The sequence below is a fragment of the Enhydra lutris genome, unplaced genomic scaffold (genome assembly GCF_002288905.1).
Source record: "Enhydra lutris kenyoni isolate GAN:26980312 unplaced genomic scaffold, ASM228890v2 scaffoldscaffold31, whole genome shotgun sequence".
NCBI classification, from domain to species: domain Eukaryota; kingdom Metazoa; phylum Chordata; class Mammalia; order Carnivora; family Mustelidae; genus Enhydra; species Enhydra lutris.
Window position 1 is genome coordinate 563,217 of NW_019154115.1, and position 27,922 is coordinate 591,138.

At 39.0% G+C, this 27,922-nt stretch overlaps 1 protein-coding gene across 1 annotated transcript in view; it reads right to left on the bottom strand.

The window, feature by feature from the left end:
* LOC111153247 (S-phase cyclin A associated protein in the ER) overlaps positions 1-27,922 on the bottom strand; it is a 491,788-nt gene that overhangs the window by 38,628 nt on the left and 425,238 nt on the right. The window contains exon 27 of the mRNA XM_022512152.1: positions 21,356-21,511. Within this exon, the coding sequence (XP_022367860.1) occupies positions 21,356-21,511 (156 nt within the window). The remainder of the gene's footprint in view (positions 1-21,355; positions 21,512-27,922) is intronic.

Consider the following 27,922-nt stretch of genomic DNA (forward strand, 5'->3'; position numbering starts at 1 on the left):
TTTTATTTGATGAATTTTATTTTATTTTTAAATTTTATTATGTTATGTTAGTCACCATACAGTACATCATTAGTTTTTAATGTAGTGTTCCACGATTCACTGTTTGCGTATAATACCCAGTGCTCCATGTAATACATGCCCTCCTTAATACCTATCACCAGGCTAACCCATCTCCTCACCTTTCTCCCCTCTGAAATCCTCAGTTTGTTTCCTGTTGTCCATAGTCTCTCATGGTTCATCTCCCTGCTGATTTCCCCCTCTTCTTTCTTCCCTTTCTTTTCCTAATGTCCTCCATGCTATTCCTTATGTTCCACATATAAGTGAAACCATATGATAATTGTCTTTTTCTGCTTGACTTATTTCACTTAGCATAATCCCCTCCAGTTCCATCCATGTCGATGCAAATAGTGGGTATTCATCCTTTCTGAAGGCTAGTAACAGTCCATTGTATATACATACCATATCTTCTTTATTCATTCATCTGTTAAGGACATCTTGGCTCCTTCCACATTTTGGCTATTGTGGACACTGCTTCTATGAACATTGGGGTGCATGTGACCCTTCTTTTCACTACATCTGTATCTTTGGGGTAAATACCCAGTAATGCAATTGCTGGGTCATAGGGTAGCTCTATTCTTAACATCCTGAGGAACCTCCATACTGTTTTCCAGAGTGGCTGTACCAGCTTGCATTCCCACCAATTGTGTAAGAGGGTTCCCCATTCTCCACATCCTCGCCAACAGTTGTTATTTCTTGCCTTGTCAATTTTTGCTATTCTAACTGGTGTAAGGTGGTATCTCAATGTGGTTTTAAGTTCCTTGATGGCTAATGATGTTGAACATTTTTTCACATGTCTGTTAGCCATTTGTATGTCTTCTTTGGAGAAATGTCTGTTCATGTCTTCTGTCCATTTTTTGACTTGATTATTTGTTTTTGGAGTGTTGGGTTTGAGAAGTTCTTTGTAGATCTTGGATACCAGCCTTTTATCTGTAGTGTCATTTACAAATATATTCTTCCATTCTGTGGGTTGCCTCTTTTTTTTGTTGACTGTTTCCTTTGCTGTGCAGAAGCTTTTTATATTGATGAAGTCCCAAAAGTTCTAAAATTTGTATGGAATGAGAAAAGACCCAGAATCACCAAGAAAATGTTGAAAAAGAAAACCAAAGCTGGGGGGCATCACGTTGCCTGATTTCAAGCTTTATTGCAAAGCTGTGATCACCAAGACAGCATGGTACTGGCACAAAACCAAATACATAGATCAATGGAACAGAATAGACAGGCCAGATATGGACCCTTAACTCTATGGTCAACTAATCTTAGACAAGCAGGAAAAAATACTCAATAGAAAAAAGGCAGTTTCCTCAATAAATGGTACTTAGAAAATTGGGCAGCTATATACAGAAGAATGAAATTCGACCATTCTCTTACACCATACACAAAGATAAACTCAAAATGGATGAAAGACCTCAATGTGAGGCAGGAATCCATCAAAATCCTAGAGGAGAACATAGGCAGTAACCTCTTTGATGTCGGCCACACCAACTGCTTTCAAGACACATCTCCAAAGACAAGGGAAATGTGAGTGAAAATGAACTTTTGGGACTTTATCAAGATAAAAAGCTTCACCTTAGTTGGCCCCAAAAAGCAAGTGTAACAGGCTGGGATACTACAACCCCCTTTCCTTGTTTGTTCCTGGCTTGTTTGCTCTCTTCTGCCTGGTCCCCATTTTTCTGGCTTGGTAACACCAACTGTGATCTTTAGTGCTAGTGATTTTCTTGACTGTTCTACTATCTTCTTGGATTTTGGCTTTGTTCATTTCTCCAGTTCTGGAATTCCGAGGGATCTTGTGAGAACTTCCCATTTTAGTCCCTGAACCTTGAGATTCCACTCAGTCATCTGGATAGTGTTGGGAATGGATGGGATTAAGTCACTGTCTCTCCCACTGACGGATGTAAACTTCACTGTTCAAAAGTGAATTATTTTTTTAGAGGTAGTGCAGTGTGGGCTTTTAAGTACAGGGATATTCTGGGAAAGCTGATCAACATCCAACGATATCATTCATCAGGATTTGTGGTGAGCACAAGGGGCATGATGATCTGTCAGATACTCTCAATTTGAAAAGCCAAAGTGCCTGTGCTCCCAGAACAGTGACCAACTGTGACATGTGCAGCCAAAGAAGATCTGGTCCCTGTCCCAGGGAGGTTACATGAGGCGCAGGCATATGTATCAGTTGATGAAACACATTATCACAAGCTCGTAGCTCAAAACACATTATCACAAGCTCGTAGCTCAAAACAATACAAATTTATTCTCGTACAGTTTGGGAGGTCAGAATCCAAAATAAGTCTCACTGGGCTAAAAATCAGGTGTTATTAGAGCTGTGTTCCTTCCAGAGGCTCCAGGGAAGAATTCGCTTCCTTGCCTTTCACAGCTTCTAGAGTGCAAACGCATTCCTTGGTTTGTGGCCCCTTCCTCCATCTTCAAAGTAAGCAGCAAAGCACCTTCAAGTCTCTCTAACACTTTCCCAGTTCCCTCTTTCACTTACAAGGACCTTTGTAACTACATTGGGCCCACCTGGATAAACCAGGATACTCTTCCCATCCCAAGATCTTAACTTAACTTAAAGAGATTTCTGCAAATCTCTTTTGTTTGTGAAATAACACATTTACAGTTTTGGAGGATTAGGATATAGATATCTCTGGCAGAGCATTACCCCCCCCCCCCTTTTTTTAATGTTAAGATACATATAACATAAAATTTACCATCTTATTTTAGGTGTATAGTTCATTGGTATTAAATACATTCATTATGATGTTCAACCTTCACCACCAACCATCCTCATAACTCTTTCATCTATACCTAGTAAACAATAATTCCCCACGTCCACTTCCCCCCACAACCACCATTCTACTTCCTGTCTCTATGACTTTGACTACTCTAAGTACTTCATATAAGTGAAATCATCACAGAATATTTAGTTTGTTTGTGACTGGTTTATTTCACTTAGCATAATGTCCTCGAGGTTCATCCATGTTATAGAATGTGCCAGAATTTCCCTACTTTTTAAGGCTAAATAATATTCCATTGAATGTATACACACCACTTTTTGTGTATCCATTCATCCACTGATGAACACCTGGGTTGCTTCCATGTTTTAGCTATTGCAAATAATGCTTCTGTGAACACAGGCATACAAATAAGCTTTTAAAATCCTCTTTTCCCAATTCTTTCAGATACATGCCCAGAAGTGGAATTGCTTGATCATATGGTAATTCTATTTTTAATTTTTTGAGGAACTGCCATGTTTTCCACAGCAGCTATATCATTTACACTCACACCAATAATGCACAAGGGTTCAAATTTCTCTACATCCTCACCAACACTTGCTATTATCTTTTTTTTTTTTTTTGATAGTAGCCATCCTAATGGGTATGAAGAGGTATCTCACTATAGTTTTGATTTGCACTTTATTATCAGTAATGTTAAACTTCTTTTCATGTGCTTATTGGGCATTTGTATATCTTCTTTGGAGAAATGCCTATTTAAATTTTTTGCCCATTTTTAAAAAAAGATGTTATTTATTTATTTGAAAGAAAGAGAGAGAGTGAGAGACAGGATGAGAAGGGAGACGGTCAGAGGGAGAAGCAGACTCCCTGCTAAGTTGGGAGCCTGATGCGGGACTCAATCCTGGCACTCTGGGATGATGACCTGACACCACCCAGGAGCCCTTGCCTATTTTTTAAAAAGTGTTTTTGTTGTTGTTGTAGAGTTTTAGGAGTTTTCTATGGTTTCTGTATATTAATTCCTTGTCAGATATATAATTTGCAAATATTTTATCCCATTCTCCAGGTTGCCTTTATACTGTGTTGATATCGTCTTTTAATGCATGAATTTAAAAATTTTTCATGAGGTCCAATTTGTCTACTTTTTCTTTGTTCATTGTTAATGTATAAAAATGCAATCGCTTTTTGTTAGTTGACTTTGTATTCTGCTACCTTGCCAAATTCATTTACTATTTTTAACAGGTTTTTTCCTTTCTTTCTTTCTTTCTTTTTTTGTGTGTGAAATCTTAAGGGTTTTCTACATATAAGAGCATATCATTTGCAAACAGAGATCATTCTAATAACACTTCACTTCTGATTTGGATGCCTTTTATTTATTTTTTTTGCCTAATTGTTTTGGACAGAAATCCTAGTACTATGTCGAGTTGAAATGGAAGAAGTGGGCATCCTTGCCTTGTTCCTGATCTTAAAGGAAAATCTAGTCTTTCACCATGATTATGATGTTCCCTGTGGGATTTGCATATATGGTTTTTATTATGTGGAGGTACTTTATTTCTGTTCCTAGTTTTTTTGAGTGTTTTAAAATTTTTTAAAAAAGCTTTTATTTATTTGTGAGGGAGAGAGAGAAAGTGTGCACATGTATGAGCAAGGGAGAGACAAAGGGGGAGGGATAGGGAGATAGCAAATCTCTCAAGCAGACTCCACTCTGAGCAAGGAGCCTGATGTGGGACTTGACCTTAACAATCCTGAGATCATGACCTGAGCTGAAAGCAAGAGTCAGATGCTTAACCAACTGAGTCACCCAGGCACCCCAAGTGTTTTTATAATGGAAGGGTGTTGAATTTGTCAAATGCTTTTTCTGTATCAATTGAGATGATCACGCATTTTTGTTTCCATCATTCTGTTAATGTGGTCTAATTACAATGATTGATGTTCATTTACTGAACCATCTTTGCATTGCAGGAATAAATCCCACTTGGTCATAATGTACATAATCCTTTTACCACGCCTGCTAGATTTGGCTTGGTAGTTTTGTTGAACATTTTCACATCAATGTTCATAAGGGTTATCGGTGTGTAATTTTCTCTCTGTGTAGTATCTTTGTCTGGCTCTGGTTTCAGGGTAATGGCTGGCTTCATAGAATGAGTCAAAGTGTTCCCTTCCCTTCAATTTTTGAGAAAGGCTTGAAAAAGATTGGTGTTAGTTCTTTAAATATTTGGTAGCATTCACAACTGAAGCTATCAAGTCTAGGGCTTTCCTTTGAACATTTTTGATTACTGATTCAATCTCCTTACTAGTTCTATAGGTCTATTCAGATTTTCTATTTCTTTCTGATTTAGCCTTGGTAGGTATTTTGTTTCTAGAAATTTATCCATTTCATCTAGATTATCCAATTTGTTGGGGTACATTGTTAATAGCTCTCTCTCATAATCCTTTTTATTTCTGTAGAATTGATAGTAATGTTCCCACATTCTTTTCTTCCCTCACCTTCACTGAGGTATAATTGACAAACAAAATTATAACTTATTCAAAGTATACAACATGATGATTTGATATATGGATAATTGTGAAATGATTCTCACAATCAGGTTAACACATCCATTACTTCACATAGTTACATAGTAGAATGCTTAAAATCTACTGTCTTAGTAAATGTCAAGTATATTATAACTATAGGAAATATGGAACACTTCAAGAATTTGAGTGTCATCCTTGTGCAGGGGCCATACTAATCTCTGTATATGTATTGCCAAAGTGAGCACTCCATTTTCATTTCTGAGCTTAATAATTTGATTCTTCTCTCTCTTTTTCTTAGTTCATCTAGTTGAAGGTTTTGTTAATTCTCTTGCTCCTTTCAAAGAACTCAAAGTTTGGTTTCATTGATTTTCTTTTTGGTATTTTGTTCTCTATTTCATTGATCTCTGCTATAATCTTTATTATCTCCTTCCTTCTGCTTTGAGTTTAGTTTGCTCTTCTTTTTCTAGTTCCTTAAGTTGTATAGTTAGTTTTTTTTTTTTTTTTAGAAGATTTGATTTATTTGAGAGGGAGAGGGAGAGGGAGTGAGCGAGCATGAGTGGGAGGGAAGGGTGGGGCAGAGGGAGAGGGAGAGGCAGACTCCCTGCTCAGCAGGGAGCCTGATTCGGGGCTTGATCCCAGGACCCTGAGATCATGACTGAGCTGAAGGCAGACACTTAGCTGACTGAGCCACAGAGGTGCCTCTGTATAGTTAGGTTGCGGATTTGAAATATTTCTTTTTTAATGTAAATGTTTATAGTTATACACTTCCCCCCTCAGCAGTGCTTTTACTGTGTCTTCTAAGTTTTGATATATTATATTGTGTTTTCATTTTCATTCATTGTTAAGTATTTTCTAATTTCCCTTGTGATTTTTTCCCTCAATCCATCTGTTGTTTAAGAGTGTGTTGTTTAATTTCCACAAATTTGTGAATTTTTTAGTTTTACTTCTATAATAATTTTTAACTTCATCCTGTTATAGTTGGAGAAGATACTTTGAATGGTATCTATCTTTTTAAATCTCCTGAGACTTCATCTTTGGCCTAACAACTGATCTATCCTGGAACATGTCCCATGTGCACTTGAGAAGAATGTGTATTTTGTTTTTTCTGGGTAGTGTTCAGGAAAGGCATTATTCTGCTTATCACAATGGGACTCGTTATTCACAATCCATGCATTTATTCAACAAATATTTATGGAGGACCTACTTTGTGATAAGCACTACTCAGTGCACTAGGATTCAGCAGTAAAATCTATGCCCTTTTCCTGATAAAGCTTACATTTTAGTGCAGGAAGATATTAGGAACAAATAAATAATATAAGTAATAGTATGGCAGGTATACAAAGTGCTACAGTGAAGCAGGGGACATGGCCAGATATGAAGATGTAGGTGAATGTATAATACTATTTTATATAGGATGGTTGGGAAAGCTCCTTCCTCCCTCCTTCCCTCCCTTCCTTCCTTTAAATATTTTATTTATTTGACAGAGAGACAGTGAGAGAGGGGACACAAGCAGGGGGAGTGGGAGAGGGAGAAGCAGGCTACCTTCTGAGCAGGGAGCCTGATGCAGAGTTGGATCCCAGGACCCCAGGATCATGACCTGAGCTGAAGGCAGACACTTAACAACTGAGCCACACAGGCATCCCAGGGGAAGCTCTTTCTTCTTCTTCTTTTTTTTTTTTTTTTAAACATTAAGTCTTAAATTTTTTTTTTTTAAGATTTTATTTATTTGACAGAGAGAGAGAGATCACAAGTAGGTGGAGAGGCAGGCAGAGACAGAGAGAGAGAGGAGGAAGCAGGCTCCCCACTGAGCAGAGAGCCCGATACGGGGCTCAATCCCAGGACCCTGGGATCACGACCTGAGCTGAAGGCAGAGGCTTTAACCCACTGAGCCACCCAGGTGCCTCGGGGAAGCTCTTTCTAAAGTGTTAAGTAAGCAGAGTTCTATAGAAAGTGAGGAAGGAAGCCATGAGGTTGTGAGACCAGAGTGTTTTTTACAGAAAAGCAGCAGGTCTCAGGTCTTGGGAGTCAGGAAAATGCAGGACATGTTCAAGAAATAGCAAGGCCAGGGGTGCCTGGGTGGCTCAGTGGGTTAAAGCCTCTGCCTTTGGCTCAGGTCATGATCTGAGGGTCCTGGGATGGAGCCCTGCATTGGGCTCTCTACTCATAAGGGAGCTTGTTTCCCCCGCTCTCTCTGCCTACTTGTGATCTCTGTCAAATAAATAAATAAAATTATATATATATATACATATATATATATGTATATGTATATATGTATATATATGTATATGTATAAATAAAATCATATATATATGATTTTATTTATACATATATATATATATGTATTTATATTTATGTATATAAAAGAAATAGCAAGGCCAGTGTGGCTATAGCAGACTGAGGGAGTAGAAGAACATTAGGAGACAAGATCAGAGAGGCCAGGAAGATCAGTTAGGGTCTTATAGACCATTGTAGGGAAATATAAGGATTTCACTAAATGAGAAGGAAAGTCATTGTAAGGTTCAGAGGAGTGATGTATCTGACTTAGGTTTAAAAATAATCACTATATCCAAAGGGGCACATGCACCCGAATGTTTATAGCAGCAATGTCCACAATAGCCAAACTATGGAAAGAACCTAGACGTCCATCAACAGATGAATGGATAAAGATGTGGTTTGCGTGTGTAGATATAGATATATGAATGAATATTAGCAGCCATCAAAAAAAACGAAATCTTCCCATTTGTGACAACGTGGATGGAACTAGAGGGTATTATGCTAAGTGAAGTAAGTCCGTCAAAGAAAGACAATTATCATATGATCTCTCCGATATGAGGAATTTGAGAAACAAGACAGAGGATCATAGGAGAAGGAGGGGAAAATGAAACAAGATGAAATCAGAGAGGGAGACAAACCATAAAAGACTCTTAATCTCAAGAAACAAACTGAGGGTTGCTGGCGGTGAGAGGGATAGGGTGGTTGGGCGATGAATACTGGGTAGAGTATGTGCTATGGTGGGTACTGTGAATTGTGTAAGATTGATAATTTACAGACCTGTACCCCTGACGCAAATAATACATTATATGTTAATAAAAAAATAAAAATGTAAAAAAAAAATAATCACATAGCTAATTGGTTGAAAAGCTTTTAGAAGAGCCAAGGCAGAGGCAGGGAGGCTGTTTGGATTATCCAAGTGAGAGATCATGGTGGATGAACCAGATTGGTAGCTATGAATGTGGTGGGAAGTGGTTGGATTCTGAGAATCTTCAGACGGGAAAGCCAACAGGATTTCTTGATAGACAGGATGTAGGTGTGAGAGAAAGAGGAGTAAAAAATGGCTCACTGGATTTTGGCCTGAGTAACTGGAAAAATGTGGCTGCCATTTATAGAACTGGGGAAGACAGTGGATAGAGCATGACTGGGGTGGAAAACCAGGAGTTCAGTCTTAAACTTGTTAAATTCAAGATGCTTATTAGACATCTAAGTGGAGATAATGAATTAGAAATTGGATAAAATGAGTTTTCCAAGGGTAGCTATTTTTGTCAGTTTTGTCCCCAGAGCTTAGAACAGTGGTCTGACACATAGTAGCCTCTCAATAAATATTTGTTGAATGACTGAATAAATATATAAGCCAAAGGTCAGAGGAGTGGTTGAACTTGAGATATGTGGGAGTCACCAACACATACATGGTACTTAAAGCCAGAAGCCTATCCAGTAAGTGAGCACAGATAGTGGTTTGAGTATTGAACCTTGGGATACTCACACATTTAGAAGTTGGGGAGAGAAGAATAAATCAACAAAGGAAACTAAAAAATAGAAACCAACGGGGTAGGAGGAAAACCAGGAAAGTATGGTGTCCTAGAAGCAAAGTGAGGATAGTTTTAAGGAGAAGGAAGGAATCAATAAAAAAGTTTAACTAAAAATAAATGAGAACTGAAAAAAGGATGAAATTTATAGAAATGACTGTTAAGTCCTATTTTTAGATTTTTATAAAAACTAACCGCTTATGTTTGGAATGGGAAGATGGTATGGTGACAGGGGATTGGAATACAGCTCTCAGTGGTAAGTAGGGAAAAAGGCTTAGCAAATTAGCTGCCTAACAGTTCAAATGAGGAAAGAGTGTTGCTTGTTTACCAATGAATGTAATTCCATTTCTGACTGAATTAATAGGAGCACAATGTACATAATAAGAAAGGTTCAGTTTGGGAACCTTGGAACCTTCCAATACCCTGGAAGCACTGGCTCCAGCACTGGGTGCCATACTACATTCAGGACACTGATGCATCAGAAAGTTCCCTAGGAAAGTGACTTGTGTGGTAGAAGTATCTGGAAACAATGTCATCTGAGGAACACTTGAAGGAATTGGGAAATGCATCTCAGAACTAAAGGCCATAGAAGTTATTTTCAAACTGAAGAGGTATTATATTGTTATTTATGACCCCAAAGGGACATTACCTGAAAACAGATAGTAGATAAACTTCTGAAAATCTTTCTAAGAATTAGAACACCCCAAAGTTAAATGGGATATTGGTAAGGTATTACATTCTTCCCTATTCTGGAAAAAGTAGAAGATCACATCCACTTAAGTGGCAGAGGGTACTCGAACCTCAGCTGGGCATGGAACACAATGATGTTTAAGATTCTGTTCAGTCCTGGGTTGCTGTAACAGCTGTGAATCTACTTGGAAAATTATACTCTCATACACACACACACACACACACACACACACACACACTATAGCTTGTTTGATGCAGATCTAATTTGGAGCCCCACTGAAGGGAATGCGGATGATTTAGTGGAGATGTAAGAGGAAGAGAAAACTGAAGGAGGGAAAGATGTATGGGTAAGCATTATAAGATAACTGGATATTTGGTTAGAGAAGCAAAAAAGTATAGGGACAATTAGAGTAAGATTATCAAGTAGGGTGGGGCTGGGTAATATTTGGGAGGATTTCCAAAGTGCCTGATGGTAGTTTCAGTTGAACTCCAAGAGGAGTTTCTGGGAAGGAAACCTTCCTGGGAAGAGAAGTCATAAGTGATGAAAAGAGATGGACATTCTTGTTGGTTAGAACAGACAACCTGGAAGAGGCTGGAGAAAGAGGAAGACCAGGAGGACACCAATGGAAACAAGAGGTAGAGGGTGAGGCCACTAAGAAGAAACTGGGGCTCTGACAGAGGTCTGAGTAGAGGCCCAAGAAAGTGGAAGATACAGAGGCGATGGCCTCAAGATAGTCTGGGCCAACTAAAGATGGAAGGAAGAAGGGTCAGGGAGGAGCCCAGGAGGTCAGAGTGCAAGCAGCTCTGGGCAACTAACAACAGGATCTAGTTCTGGATCTTGGAATTGTGGGTTAGGGCTACTATCCAAACATGTCTCTCCGATGGGACATTTCTGACCTCCTAACTTCAGCTTTCTCATAGTCACTGTAAGTAGTGAAGGGCCCTGTGCTGCTTTTGGCTGGTTTTGCTGATGTTCTGGCTTCTCCTATCTTCAGAATTTGGCAGTTAGGCTGAAGGAGCTCTGCCAGAGGCTCTGCTGTGCGGCCAAGTGAAGGCAATTGCTTTTGCTGGGTGAGTAACTGGGAGGAAAAACTGTCATATTGGGGCTGCGTGATGACTGCAGTACCTCCTGCCTGAACTTCCCTCCTTCCCTTCTTGTGCCTCTAATCCATTCCTCACAGAGTAAACAGATGCTCTTTCTACTTTTTAAGTAATCAGATCATGCCACTTTCTGGCTTAAAATCCTCACATGGCTTCCCATCATACACTGAATAAAACCCAGACTTCTACTCTCTCTGTCCTCAAATCCTGGCCCCTACTTTGACTTCATCGAGCACTTTCTTTCTTGCTCATCACATTCTAGTATTCTGCCTTCTCTGTTTCTGGAACACACCCACCCCAGATATTTGGGAGTCATCAACTTAGCGTTCTTCTCAACTACAATATTCTTCCCTTGGATCATTACATGGTTGACTCCTTAGTTTCAGTGTCATCTCCCCAGAGAGGCTTCCCTAACCTCTCCACCTATAAGCCACTGTACTATTACCTGCTTTATTTTCTCATTTATTTTCTCACCACTAGTTCATATTATCTAATTTGTTTACTGGTTTTTTTGTCTTCTTCTGTTAGATTGTAAGTTCCATAAGTGTAGGCGTTCTGTCTACTACTACAGCCTTAATGCCTGGACAAATGTCTGGCACATATCAACTGCTCAATAACTTGTAATGAATAAGGAGTAAATAAATGAATGAATAAAGAATATAGAGATAAATGAATGGATAAAGAATAAATAAAGGGATGAATAAATAAAGCAATGGAAGGAAGTGAGGATGAATTAGTCTCATTCCTGCCCAAGAAATGAGGGTCTCGAATATCTTCTCACCTCAGAGGGAGAAGAATATGAGATGTGGGCAGCCTTTCTTCCCATGTGAAGAGCAGGTGCAGGAAATGGGGTCCTGACATAGATTAACGATAGACACTGGTGTTTGCTAACTCTGCCAGTCACAAGCTATCTCCTTTTTATTTTGTTTTTGGCTGGTGCTAGGTGCCTCAAGGGGAACTGCTAGGACATTGAGAATCCTTCCTTAGGGAAATCTTAGTTGAAGACATAAAACAAATACATAGGACAAGAGAACTAACGAATTAGCAGTAGGCAAATATTAAGTAAGAGGTATAAATAGTAGGTTCCATCTCATATTTCTGAGGCAAGCATCCCTTTGATTATATCATAGAGGACTGTAATGGATTCTGGGAGATAAGTTAGAGGTAACTAAAGTCACATGACAAGAATCATGAGCAGAATAAGGTGGTGAAGAGCAACAGCCAACTTTGGGTGAAAGGCAATGAGTTTTAGAATCTGACATATTAAGTATAACTTCTTGGTAGAAACTGCCAGTAGGAATTCCAAGAGGAAATGTCCATCAGGGCTTTGTTATGAATATGATCTGTGCCTTAACTTCACTTACTCCTGCCTTGATTTACTTTTTCCTATTTTCTTTTGTTCTAATATTTTTCATTAAAAAAAATATACTGTAATTTCACAAATCTGATTGGAAAAAAGTGGGGAACAATAAATATATATTAAAAACAGCACCTCAGGCAAGAGACAGATGTGTTAGTTCCCATTTGCCCCTGCCTTGTCTAAGCCTGTAAGGGAAGAATTACCAAATTCACTTTTACAATGTGAGGAAACAGGCTTTGAGAAGCCAAATCTGCCACTGGTCCCAGAGCTAGGAGAGCAGGAACAGCACCCACATTTTTCTGGCTCCCAATCTGTGCTCTTCAACACAACCCTACACAAAGGTTTTCTTCTTGAGATCCTGCCATCCAAAGTTCTAGAACCAGGAGGAGTCTAACTGCAAGTGCATCCTGGATATATTCTGCTGCTCTAAGCCTGGTGAGCCTACACATGTACTGACAGTCTGCCTTCATCATACCTTATCCCCTCTGGGAGTGGTAAGTGACTGAAGGCTACCCCTAAACGTTGGTCTTGTGGGGTGTGGTCCAGAAAGCTCCCTTTCTCTGGCACAGTGCCTGGCACTTAGTGGACATACAAGTTGAATTGTAGCAATGAAGTGGTCATCATTCTGTCTCTATAACTCAACTAAGTCTTTATTATTAGCAGGGATGGATCTTTCAGAAATCTCTAAACTAGCCATTATCCAGTTGTGAATATAGAAATAGCCCAGAAGTTCTGCTCTTGTGTTCTTCTCACTCTCTAGCTCTGAAGCATGCGGTAGTCACTCCTCCTTATCACTCTTAGAGGCTACCGTGCTCCCTTGGTATGAGCAGGATTGCTGGAACGTAACTCTACAAGGAGCATTTAGCCTGGGACACATAAAAGGTGTTCACCAAATGTTACTTCCTTTACTTTTACTTGCTGAGTCCTATTATATTTACTTCATTCCCTATCTCCCAATCTCAGAAAGTCTTTTGTCTAAGGACAGTAGTTAATGATCGCAGAAGGTTTGAAAGTTAACAGAGTGATGTCAAAAGATAGGGTGACAATACTAGATATGAGACTGCAGAGAGAACAGAAGACAGATGAGAACAGGATATTGGAAACACATTTATCTTCAGGGTAGGCTGGAACGTGGAAGATTGCATTTTTCAAACAACTATGGCAATATTTCTGGTCCTATATGCTCTTCTAGGACCTTCATATTCCCCATGAAGAGGTGAAGTCTATTTCTCCTCCCTTTGAAGCAGTTGGGGGGATGTTGTGACTGTCTTGATGAACAGAATTCAGTGGAATTCATTCTGCATAACTTCTGAGGCTAGCTCATAAAAGGTAATATGGTTTCTACTTAGTTCTTTGTCAAGATGCTCCTTCTTGGAATGTGGCACCACATTGGAAATCCAAATTAGCCAACGCAGAGCGACCAGATAGAAAGGTCCTCAGCTAACAGCCATATGAACTACAGATCTGTGTGAATAAGCACTCTGATTTCAACTGCTAGCCTTCCAACTTCTAGGCTTCTTCCAACTGAGGCCCAGATATCGTGGAACAAAAATAAGCCATTCTCTATGTATCTTGACAAAATTCCTGACACAAAGTCTGTGAGATTAATAGATGGCTTTTTTTTTTTAAGATTTGTTTTTTTTTAATGTACTCTCTACCCTTGATGTGGGGTTTGAACTCATGACCCTGAGATCAAGAGTTGCAAGCTCTAATGCTGAGCCAGCCAGGTGCCCCAACAGATGGCTGTTTTATGCCACTAAGTTTTGGGGTGATTTGTTATATAGTCATAGTAATTGGAAAAAGGAGAAGAAAAGCAAAGGAAAATATGTGGAAGGGTAAGACCAGAGAAGTTCAGGGAGAAGAGAAGGATTAGAATATTCTGTAAGTTGTCAAAGAGCAATCAGGACTAGTTCTAATGGGTAGCAGTAGGAAAACAGGTTACAGATGGGTATGAGAGATTTTTTAGGCATTAAAACTTACCAATGACAGAATACATTCCCTTAGTAAGTAATGAGTTCCCTGTCAAAAGAGATATTAAAATATAGACCAGATAAGGTTATTGAAGAGATTCAAACATGAATAGAAGACTGGATTAAGGTAACATTAAGGCTCCTTCCAATCAACAAAATGTGACAACAGATTAGATCTGGGGTACAAGGAAGAGAGATGAGACAGAGATGACGATGTCTGGAGTCTGATGAGGTCATAGATAGAGAGACTTAGAGAGGATTAAAATAAATTCTTTTTCATTCCTTTTGCTTCTTCCCCGGGTGATTGTTAATGGTTTCTCCCATCTTCTACCTCCTCTCTAATATGTTCTCCACCAGGTATTCTTGATACTTGATTAATGCTCTCAGAATATGCTTCTTAGCAAGTCACTTCAAAGGGTTTTAATGACACCACTACCACCACATCTTGGCAAGTCATTTTATATAGTTCACACAGTACTCTTACACTTAACCCCCTCAACCTGGGGGGCACTAAAATCACCACTACAGACATCTCACAATGAAGCTCAAGGAAGTACTCCACTGGTTCTTCATCTATCTCTCCCATGATGTCTTGGCTTTAGCTCTTTTCTATATTTGCCTTTCTCTCAGCTCTAAATTTTCCAAATTTTCCTGTCTTTCAAGGTCTATATTAAATTTTAGTCACTCTAGGGAATCACTAATTCCTACAACTAAGAGTGGTCTTTCCCTCCTTTTAACTCCATTGATAATGATGTAGTAACAGTAGCCAATGTTTACTAAGCATGTACTATGTGCCAGGCAGTGTGCTAAGTGCTTCCATGTGTTATCTTCTATCCTCTGTATCACTCTCTGCCTTATACAGTGGGTCTTGGTATACGCGTCTTCTTTCCTCTACTAGTTGACGAGGTCCTTGAGGACACAAGTGATGTCTGAGTCATTTCTGCTTTCTCCCAAGCTTAGCACAGCGCCTGGCACAGAGCAAGTGCTACATAAATATTTGTTTAATGCATGAGTGAATAATTCAGGCAGGCAGAGTTAAAGTTTACCTTTGCCTGAACAAATGGTTTTCAAGCACCCTTAAATACTTGAGAAGCACTCATTTATATCCACATAGTTAATGAGCTAAATTATAAATCATTCTTCTCTTTTTGTGACATCGGTTTCCAGGGGCCTTGGCTAGAACCCATTTTGTTAGTGTAGTTTATGGATATGAAAATAAAACCCACAAATACATATAACAACAAACTCCTTTTTGTGTAAATACATTCTAGAATTCAGAATAGTCTTCTCCAACCAGTCAAAATTAGCTAGGTTTTATAAGCTCATCTCCTTACATGAGGACTGTGAACTCTAACTGTGGATCTACTGCTTCCTAGCCCTCTCCCTGTAGTGCCTAGTACGGTTATGGACTAGGAAGTGATTGCTGACTCAGTGAAAGGGCTGTGTTGGCTGCAATTTATAATCACCCATTACTGTTCAGATCCTATTATTCAGCTAAGGAGTCAGCATCTTTGAGGGGGCCTCCGTGAGTCTCAGCCAATTAAGTCAGTTGAGATGCTGCCCTGAGATTTGAAAACTATCCTTTTCTCTTTACTACTTAAAGGACAAGAATGGAAAAGTGACAACAGTGAAGGCCAAACAAATGAGCATTTTTGAAAGTCCTATTACAGAGGGGTGAATTCTGCTTAAGTGATTAAGAATTATAACTCGCAAAAAGTTCTTGGATTCACATTCTGGAGTAATCCTAACATAAAATAAATAAAATAAATAAAATAAATAAATAAAATAAAATAAAATAAAAGGATTTTTCAGCAGAAGATCACAATTTCAATTTTTACTTAAATACAAGTTCAAAACCAGGCCTGGTACAAAAATCATCCATCTTTCCCCCACCCCCCTCCCATGCTGGTGCTGAAGCAAAGATTACTAACATAACCCCTGACACCCAAATTGTCTTTCACAAAACCTAGGTAAAAATGAGAAGATTAAGGGCACAATAGGAGAGTAGAGCAAAGGCAGCCCTGTTGTAATCACCGCCACAAAGGCTGGGCCACCAGCAGACTGCAGTGTTTACCCAGAGCCCTGGGCTAATCAGTGTACTTAATTATCTCAGGGCTTGCCAGCTCGTAAGAAGCGATTTTTGAAGTCCTCTCTGGCTCCTCTTTGTCTTTCTATTCCTGCTGGTCATAAAAGAGCTTTGACAACAAGCCTTCCTCAACTTTCTGGCTCTGGTTGGTTTGTCCTGATAGCCAAAACAGGCATTATGTGAATGACTCTGATACAACAGCCACACTACTTTTCTTGCCAGACACAGTGTGACCTTCTAGAGAGAAACTCTGACACATGTAACAAAGTGCTTTCAACAGGCCATTGTAGCTTGTAGTTTAGAAATAAAATTTCCATGAAGAAAGGGGAAGTAGTCTGAAATGGTCTTGTAAATATCAGAGGCAAACTAATCTGAAGAGGTCGGAAAGCCCTATATTCTTGTGGCTTGGTGGCGTTCAGGAAATGTTGAGGACTGAAGGATGAGGAGAGCAGCAATTAGGGATCCTTCTTTCACCTCATTCACAGAAGCGGCTGATACTGATCCTGCTAAGAATTTCCTAGGTAAATTAAGCCAGGAAACCACCTGGATCTTTTTTCCTAGAATAATCTGGTTTTATAGCAAGGCCTACTAATAGAAATTGGTTGAGTAACTAAAGATGGAGAAGGAAATTATAAGGGGAAAAAAATGGACCAAGGACTCTCAAAAACCACCATGTGTTAACCACTGATTTATTTAAAATCCAGTTGCACATGAACATAAAAACAATATACATATATACAAAGACACTGGTCTACTTGGATAATCCTTAGGCATAGCTCCTCTATGGAAAACTGCTTATATTCCCTACTCTGGAGATAATACCATCTACCACTCACAAATTTCAAGTTAGAAGCCTGGGAGCCATTAGATTCCTCCCCGCTTCCTTTTATTTCCCATGCCACCAAGCTCTATGCCATCTCTCTTACATATATTTCATCTCCTCTTAATGCATTTGCTCTTATTTCTGCTGTTCCCACAGCCCTCAACAGTTCCCACTTGCCTCCTGCAAGAGTCTCTCCATTATTCCTTCTACCTCTAGGTCATGCCATTCCAGTTCTTTCTACACTTTTCACTTAACAGAAATGTGATCCTGTTACTCTCTCTTAAACAACTTCAGTGACTTTCCACAGCTCTGTGTAGCACATAAGCTCTTGTCTCCCTTTTGGCCCCCTAGGAGTTAACATCTATGGGATTCATTTAATACTTCAACTCCTGTCACTCTTCATAGTTACCCTATTGCACAGCTACATCAAACTGAGCATGAGAAAATATCTTGTCTATCTGTATCTCTTGGTTTGGGTTGCTTCCAAACCAGGCCCTGAAACAAGGGTATGGGTACAAGTAGTTTACTTGCGAGGAAGCCGAGGACAGAAAGAGGGAAGGGAGAAAGCCGATCAAGGATGTGTTGCCACATAGCTTACCACCAGTGCCCCTCTGACAGACTGCACAGGACACCTTGGAACTGGCTCACTGAGGGTTAGCGGAGCTGCAGGGTAATCCACCTATTTACTCCTGGAGAGTCACTCCTGGAGGTATCAACTCCCTGGCACTTGTAGCAAACAGCTACTTGTCCAGAGAATATCCCCAGGCAGGCAGAGAAATTCAGGAATCTGTTGGCAGGCAACCTCCAGGGGTGCCAACGACAGCAATAACATCTGCTACATCACACAGTGCACGTATTATGTCCCCTTTCTCTGCTGCATTCTTCCCGCTATTGTCTTCCTGGGTCCTTTAAGATTTAGTCCATTGAAACCCTTCTTGACCTCCTGTGGGAGTGCTTTACTTCCGTCTCTGTGAACAGTTTCTTCTGTGGCAGCTGTTAGTTTACAGGTCTGACCCCAGACCAGACTCTGGGCTCCCTGAGGGCAGTATCTTGGGTACATGTCTTGGCGTCTGACACAGGGCAGATGCTCAGTGTCTACTGGAAGAGGACATGACTGTGTGTGTTAAAGAGAAAGGGATCCTGTATTGCATATATGTAATTGAGAAAATCTTAAAAGAAATTAAATATAGGTTCCTACCATTTTGAATTATACGAAGTCAAGTGTGTAGGCAAGAGTGCTGAGTAGGAATCTTGTATCCTAATTCAAGTTAGTTTGGCTCAGTTGCTTTCCCTATAAAAGTGGCCTCTAAGCTTCTTTTCAAGCTCCACAGATTTCAGGTGACTAAATCTGTGTGTGTAAGTGAAAGCTGAAGCCCACAAAGTGTACAACAAACACATAAGGAAAAGCTTACATGTGTGATATTCATCTGGATTTAAGGAAAGAATATAGGTGACAAAGACTTGGGATGCTGGCAGGTTTATAATGCTGTGTATACAAAAGAACCGCTGTCAGAAGGGGTCTCCTGGTTGAGAGGATACCTCCCAACGAGCAGCCTGGCTATTGCACAGGGCCTAGCCAGGCAGCATGGCCGACCCCAAGTTGGTAGGTGCCAATGCCCTGGATGGAACCCCATTCCTTCTGTGAGCCTCTCTGTGGTGTGGTACCACTTGATCATATTTGGGTTATAGACCCACGAAGAGCCACTTCCTAAGTTATCACCTAATCCCTGGAAGGTAGGCTCTGTTTGCACTTCTAGAAGGGAATGCTGAATATAGGTTATGCTTGGCCTCCCGGACTTTCAGGTAGTCTTAATCTTCCTAGAAATGTGACTAGGGGTATAGGGAGGTTAACATAAAGAAGTAGATGGGTTTTGGGGTTCTATGTATAACAGACTAAAAAAATATTAAGCTGGTTCATTTCAGAAAGCAAATTCTCTCTTTTAAAATATTCTGAACATAGTCATTGGCATTCTGTGTACATTGAATATGGATGGATATTTCTTAAGCACCTAGACTTTAGAAGTTCCAAATTTTTAATTTTTATTTTAGTTTTAATTTTCTTCTTGACATGTCCTTAAAAAACCATATAATTCTTTCTCTAACAAATCGGTGGCATAAAAAAAGAGGCAGAAGGGAAAGAGAACTATTATAGAATAAGAGAGACTTAAGAGACATAACAACCAAATGACACCTGAAATTTGGATTCTGGTTCCAAGAAACTTAAGGTAGAAAGATGTCTGAGACAGTGGGGAAAAGTGAACAGAGACCAGGTATACTACAAAATTACTGTTTATTATGCTAGGTGTGATAATGGCATCAGAGATGCATGCTTTAGTATCTTCTCTGAAATGAACACCTGAAATTTGTTATAACATGCTCTAGCTATAACTCCCCTCATCTGAAACAAAAACCCAACAAAACAAAACAAAAACCGAGGAGGTGTATAGGGGGATAAAATAAGACTGGAAAAATACTGATAATAGTTGGAGCTAGAAAATGGATACTCTCAGGGTTCATCACTGTACCCTTTCATTTTAGGAATGTTTGCAAAAGTATATAAAATACAAACAAAATGGGTTACAGCAAAAAAAGAAAAAAATTATATGCAGTGCTGTTTAGAATTTAATTGTAAGAAAATTATTTTACTAAACATTCTTTTTTTTTTTTTTAAAGATTTTATTTATTTATTTGACAGAGATCACAAGTAGGCAGAGAGGCAGGCAGAGAGAGAGAGGAGGAAGCAGGCTCCCCGCGGAGCAGAGAGCCCGATGTGGGGCTCGATCCCAGGACCCTGGGATCATGACCCGAGCCGAAGGCAGAGGCTTTAACCCACTGAGCCACCCAGGCGCCCCTTACTAAACATTCTTAATATGCCTGAGGGCTATGTCATATTCCTATCAGAAACACTGAATCATTATTGCAAATAATTCTTAATTGGTGAGAAGGGAAAGAAAAGAACATAATGGGGGTTTACTCTGCCTGTCCTAGAGAATTATTGCTTTTGAGGACAGTATACAGGATAAGGGGAGGGGTCTAATGAGCCAACCAGGCCAGTAGCTGTCCCTGGCACACTGGCTATGATTGTGTCCATAGCGTAGAGGCCGCTTTTGGGCAACCAACTTGTGTAACAGAAACCTGAGTAAGGTAGAGGGCCCACAGTGACCATCCCCCATGGTGAATACGAATAGTCCATTAGACCACCCACCTCAGAATAGCCATAAGCCCCAGCTGACCAATGGGCTACTTACAACCAGGCACAGGTACCAAAAACAGAAAATTCCATATGTTCCCATACCTCCTCACTACTCCCTCCTTAACTACAGCCCCCCACCACTGCCTCATGGCAGACTGTCTCTCCTCTGCTGTCCCGCCTGCTGCTCCCTGCAGTATATTCAGTAAAATTTATCTCCTTTGTTCTGCCTTGGGTGAATTCTTTCACTACCCATGCCACTGGCGTCCCCCTAGTCAGGCTGTCTGTCCTACACATTGGTCATATGTAACTTCAGGGAGCTACTGTTTTTGGATGGCTCCCTTCCCTTATACATGAAGGTATCTTGGAGAAAGAGACAAAAGCGGGAAAATAAACAAACCTAGGAGGCTGTAAATAAAGCATGTGAACACAGTCATGGACGCTAGGAGGCTGTGCTGTATTGCACTGAGGGTCTGGCTTGATCTGGTGTAGGCTTTGTTATTGACTCACTAACTCAAGGAAAATCATTTGATTCCCCTGAATTTCAGTGGAAGTAGGACTGGATGCTTTCTAAAATCTCTTCCAGGGGCGCCTGGGTGGCTCAGTGGGTTAAAGCCTCTGCCTTCGGCTTGGGTCATGATCCCAGTGTCCTGGGATCGAGCCCCGCATCGGGCTCTCTGCTCAGCGGGGAGCCTGCTTCCTCCTCTCTCTCTCTACCTGCCTCTCTGCCTACTTGTGATCTGTCAAATAAATAAATAAAATCTTAAAAAAAAAAAAAATCTTTTCCAGCAAAGATAGTTAAGTGTATGATACCAACAAGAAAAACAGACTCTGACAGGAGCATGTAGCCAGGGAAAGACAAGAAATATAAGGCTAGTCTCAATATGGGAGACCAATAAGGACAAAGGCAGGGCAAAGAAGAAAAGAGGCCAAGATGACCACTTGTATCCCTATGAAATGACCTCAAGATGGGCAAAATTTAAGAGATCTTTCCAAAGTTGAGTCCAGACTGATATCAAGTAGAAGCCTTACCTTCTGGTGACAGCAAAGCACAGCATGCACATTCCATGTAAGAGTTCTGCAGCATGCTGCAGAAACGTGGCCATCTTGGGATTCTCATCCACTGGTCCTTGCACCGAGAGGAAGCAGCCATGAAGCTTGTTGATCAGACCTATGTTCACCACGTAGCTAGATGTAGGAAGAAACATCTGTGTTATCAGTTTGCACGGGCTGGCAATATCTTCAAAGATAAGTTTGAAAAACACAGGCTTAGACCCCTTTAACAAGCAAACAACACAGGTCTGGGTAAAGTATCTCAACTAATAATTTCCTTAGATTTAGTCCTGAATAATCAGCTATTTCTGTAAGTGATTCTCTTCCCTCTTTTGGTTAGTCTGATCCTATTCTTCAAGAAAGATGAGTGAAAATGATTATGTAATCATTTTTAGTGGTCTAAAGAATCTGTCAATAGTTGAAATGACTTATAATTACCTCTACACTTTTAAAAAGCAATACTTTCCAGACAGCCAATTCACTAGAATGTAGGGATTCAGAAAATAAGATGATGCTACCCAGATATACTCTTGTTACAACCCAAATTTCTAATGCCAAATGTAGGTTCTCTATTTTTCAAAACCTCATCACCATTAAAAGTATAACAGTGAGAATCTAATTGCTTTCTGTTATAAAAAGTACCAGTCTTGACAGTTGACAACAACATTTAAGAAGTCACTTTCAGGGGCGCCTGGGTGGCTCAGTGGGTTAAGCCTCTGCCTTCAGCTCAGGTCATGATCTCAGGGTCCTGGTCATGGTCTCAGGGTCCTAGGATCGAGCCCCACATTGGGCTCTCTGCTCAGCGGCGAGCCTGCTTCCTTCTCTCTCTGCCTGCATCTCTGCCTACTTGTGATCTCTTTCTCTCTCAAATAAATAAAATCTTTAGGAAAAAAAAGAAGTCACTTTCATCTTTTCAGCCCAATATTATTGAAAATAGTATTTTAAGATTATGAATGACTTTGTAGATAAATCAGCCTTAGCTTAGAGATTTTATACTGATTCAGTGCTCTTGTATATGAAAAGAGCAGGACTTTGAATATGGAGAAAATCAACATGTTAACTTCTAGCAATAAATGCAAAGGAACTGATGCTTCCATTCATACGTGCACTGTAATCCCCATCACTATTCATTTACCAATATACCTTTTTGTAAAAGTAAGGAAAATCTGATGAATAACTCTATCTGGAGCTTCTTCTAAGTTTACTACTTAGAAGGTTCAATATAATGCCTCCTTTCTCCTCTTACATTAGGAAATATATTCACCCAGGCTACTCAACATCCCCTTAGTTTTAAAATTGGGAAATTTGAAATGATGACCACCAGATCTATTCTCTTGTAATGAAGGAAACTGACAGATATATGCACACAATGAGGATATTATCATAGTCTGATTTAACAGAATCAGACTAAAAAATGGACTCTTACATTTGCACAAAACTTTTCAATTTAGAAGATGTTTTACATTAATCATCCAAATGAATTATCCCAACAATCCCATGAGAGAGCAGATAGTGAGTTTGGTTTTTGTCCACTTAGCATATTCTCCTCTCCTATTCCATGTAGTCCTGGTGGGATTCTTAAATATTGTGTTCTCCTACAACAGCAGAAGTTAGTATGTACTCCATGACAGTCACAGTATTCATCAGCTAGGTCATAACAACAAGTTCTAGGATGGTACATGACCTAAAAAGGACCATTCAGGATCTTCTGTGGGATTAACAGAAGACCACAGGATGAATCTTTTCTCTGGGGATATCTAAACTGAGAGATATGAACCTGGGGTTTGCTGGTAGCTAACTTACTTGTTACACAAATATATGCTTATAGGATGAAGCCAAGCAGAGACAAGTCGAAGTGAAAAAACAGACAAAACCCAGATGGTATAATTGGAGTCTTAGCATCTAGCTCTAAACTTCTACCTTTCCAGTTAGAGAAGCCATTTTACTAGCCTTTTTTGCTTAAGTTATTTCAGGTTAAGTTTCCAAAAGAGTTCTAACCACAGAAAGTGAAAAAATTACTTTTTCTGATTATAAAAGTAATACAGGCTCATTATGAAAATGCATATAGCAAAGAAAAGCAGAAAAAACAGAATAAGTTGGCCATAATTTCACCAAAGACAGCCACAATTTGATATGTTTCCTTTTGTTTTTTCTATTTGATTTTTTTCTCTATGTGATTGACATTAAATTGAATTTTATTCAACTATTTTAGGCATTTTCTAAATCATGAAAAGTAACTTTGTAAGCATTACTTTTTAAGCCTTTGAAAACTATATTATTGAAAAGTTTTAACATAAACCAAAGAAAGATGGATTAGGATAACAAACCCCCATGCATTTATCATTCATCCCTGATCACCAACAACCATGGACAATCCTACCCATCCAGACCATCCACATCTTGCATTATGCATAAGCAAGTCTAAGTCATTACATAATTTCATTCATAAATGTTTTACTTTGTATCTCTAAAAAATAACTTGAAAAAAACCCCCCACAATACCATTACATCTGAAAATAATAATAATTCTTAGCACCATCAAGTAACTAGTATTCAAAATTCCAAAAGTATCAATAAGTCTTAACATTTTTGGTAGTTCTTTAAAAACTTAGGATCCAAATAAGAATCATACATTATAATTGTTTACTATATCTTTCTAAGTGTCTTCTTACTCTGTATGTTACCCCCCCATCTCTCTTTTCTTCCTTTGCAAATTTATTTGTTGAAAAAATCTGGTTGTTTATTTTATAGTTTCCTGCAATCTAAATCTTGCTGATTATATCCCTGTCATGTCATTTACCATATTTTTTTAAACTATGTATTTCCTTTAAAGTGATCTAGATTCTAGAGATCTGATTGCATTCATGAACATCATTTTTTTTTAATGGGTGAATAATTTCCTACCAGTGGAACATTTCTGGAGCTTCTGGTAGTTTTCAGTATCCATCACTATAAACCATGTTGGGATAAACATTTTGTGTACAAATCCTTGCCAGACTTCAAGTTATTTTCCAGAAGTAGAATTATAGAGCCAAAGAGTATGCAGATTTTCAGAGTTCGTGATATGTACAGCCCCCTTACATTAAAAAAATCTTGAATCAATTTATAATCCTCCCTGTAGGGTATGAGAAAACCACATTCACTCTGTGGGGGCTGATACTACTATTCCTATCTGGTAGATGAGGAAACTGAGGCTCAGGGATTGTGAAGTACTAGCCTAGTCAGGAGATATATAATATCCTAAGGTCTTCTGACTCCTGATAAGAGTGTTCTTCCCATAAAATACACTCTTGCTTTACTGAGGTATGAGTTATTGTTGTTGTTGTTTTTCCGGGTGGGTGGGGAGGACCTGAGGGAGAAGGAGAGAGAGAATGTTAAGCAGGGTATGGAGCCTGATGTAGGTTTGAATCTCACAACCCTGAGATCATGATCTGGACAGAAACCAAGAGTTGGAAGCTTAACAGACCGAGCCACCCAGGCGCCCTGAAGTATGAGTTTTTTTTTTTTTTTTTAAAGATTTTATTTATTTATTTGTCAGAGAGAGAGGGAGAGAGAGCGAGCACAGGCAGACAGAATGGCAGGCAGAGGCAGAGGGAGAAGCAGGCTCCCTGATGAGCAAGGAGCCCGATGTGGGACTCAATCCCAGGATGCTGGGATCATGACCTGAGCCGAAGGCAGCTGCTTAACCAACTGAGCCACCCAGGCGTCCCCTGAAGTATGAGTTTTTTAAACAAGAATGGAAAATATTTTCTCAGACCATTCCTGAGACTAATAATGACCACACAAAACTTCAAAACCACCTAGTTTTGAGATGAAAACGGCTTAACTGGATTTCCTGTACTGATCTTGAAATAGCCAGAAAGGAGGAAAGACTTCTAGAATGAACGAAGCAGCATAGAAAAATCAAACCAAACCATAATGAACACTATTGAGCAGGTGGTCCTTTCTGAGCATGGTCTCCTTTGGTTACTGAGGGCCATCAATGGTGCCTACTGAGTCTGACCAATGTTTTTCTAAACTTCCTGGGTCCTGAATCTCTGCTCTGGCAATCTTTAGATGATTGCCCATGAAGACAGTGAAACTAAATGGCTCTGAAGGATCAGTGCAGAAAAATTCATTTTGCCAACTTCACAGTTTTGAGGGAATAATGTTGAATCTCCCAATGGATGCTGGGATCAGCAGCAACATATCTTTTACACTAACTGTTAGCCTGAAATTATAATGTTGAGACTGTTACCCATATACAAGATGTAAAACTTTAACACGGATTTCTTAGAATATACATCCTGGAAGAGAGGCTGCTATGAATGCTCCAGGAAATGGGCCTCTCCATTTATTTTACCATTTGAAATTAAAAATGAGTCTCTCTGCAGCTTTTGCCCCTGGAATGTGTAAGCTGCAAGACTATCTATCTCCTCTTCTTTGCCAACCCTTGCTCAGCTACCCACTTTTGCCCCAACTGAAATGTCCGAAGGGGTTCTATTTCTGAACTAGGTTTAGTAAACTCATGATATTCCATGGTTTCAACTATCCTCGATATGTCAATAACTCCCAATTCTCTATCTTTGGGTCTACTTCTTTTCCGAACTTCTTTCCAGAAGTTCATGGATATGTTCAAACAAAAACTCATCAACTCTTCTCCTGAAATCTGCCAACATTGTCTAATTGAATGCCACCAATTCATCCCATAAATGATGCAAGAGATGTGGGGGATAACTATTTGTAATCATGCATTAATCCACTTAATTATTTCTAATATATATGGATTATTAATAATATTGATAATAATTTATTTATTTATTTTATATATTTATATATTGTTTATATATTTTATGTATTTATAAATATATTTATATTATAAATAATATTATTATTATTCCTAATAATATATAATTTCTAAATATGATACTGATGCTAACCCCAAGGACCTTTTAGAGACTGACACCTAATAATTTCTGTAAGAGGGATGTTCAAAGTATTACTACAGTTTAGCAGGAAGACCTAATTTTGGCTCAATGGGTCAGGTTATTTTGGAGGTCTTCAAGTCTTTAAATGCATTCCCCAGTATTCTGGAGGTTGAGAGACAGAATTTGGGTCACATATTTTTGAGGGACAGAGATCTAGCCAATGTAGTGTGTTCCAGCAGCAGTGAGCTCCTGGATGGAACACTACGAATGGTTAAACACAATTCATGATAGAGCAGCTCTTGATTTTGATAGAAATAGCAGCTTTTCAGTTTTGCAGTGCTCTGTAGGAGTCATTTCCAGAGATCTAGTCTAGAACCTGCTCTTTCAGTCCTTGCAACAATTTGGTAAGCACATAACTCCATGTATTAAATTCTTTCTGCTTAAAATAGTTTTGATGGTTTGTTTCCTGCAAATGAATTCTGATTATAACAAAGGCCAATAAACAATGTTCACCCTCACTAGTGATAAACACAATGTAAATGAAGATGACACAAAATGCCATTTCACACATCAGACTGGCAATTCATAAGTGTGCTAACATAAAACACTGATAAAGATATGGGGAAATGGAACTGTTATCCTTTGCTGATGAGAAGTGAAATTTGTATACTTATTTTGGAGAACAATTTGGCATTATTTGGTAAAGTTAAACATGCATTTATCATTGCATTCATAAATTCCCATTATAAACATGTAAACTCAAGAAACTCCCATTTAGGTGCAAAAAAAAGAGTTCTACAAGGATGTTCACTACATCATTGCTTGAAATGCTGAAGAAGTAGAAATTACTGCCCTCAGGTGGAAAATGGATAAGGAAATTGTGAATCTATACATTTAAAAGAATCTGTAGAGCAGTTAAAATGAATTAATCAGATGTATGTGCATTAACATAAATAAATCTCAACAACATGTTGGGTGAAAAAAGAAGTAGACAAAACAGTATGATGGCATTTATGCAAATTTTAAATACATGAAAAAATAGAAGGTAGATAATGTACTTTATGGATATCTATTTGATCTTTAAATACAGATGTACAAATAGTTTATACATATGTTTACATAAACATACACATACATATTTTTATAGACTGCATATATATAAAACATATATACACACACATACATATATATTATAAAAACATGCATGGGAATGATAAACACAAACTAACATAGTGATTTACCTCCTGAGAGGGAGTAAGGGGAAAAGCATGAAGATGGGAAGTTAGCTGCATCTGCGACATTTGGTTTTCTTATAAATAAGAAAAAAGATCTAAAGCAATATAAAAAAATGTCATCAGTTTCTGAAAAATGTTATCAGTTGGTACTTAGGTGTTAGGTGTTTGAGACTTTTAATGTGCTCTTGAATTTGGTTTGCTACTATTTTGTTGAGAATGTTTCCATCTACCTTCATTAGGGATATTGGGCTGTAGTTCTCTTGTCTTGTAATTTGTTTTCTGGCTTTGGTATCTGGGTAATGCTGGCCTTGTAAAATGAGTTTGGCAGTGTTCCCTTCTCTTCAGCTTGTCTTGGAACAGTCTGAGAAGGATTGGCATTAATTCTTTAAGTGTTGGTAGAATTC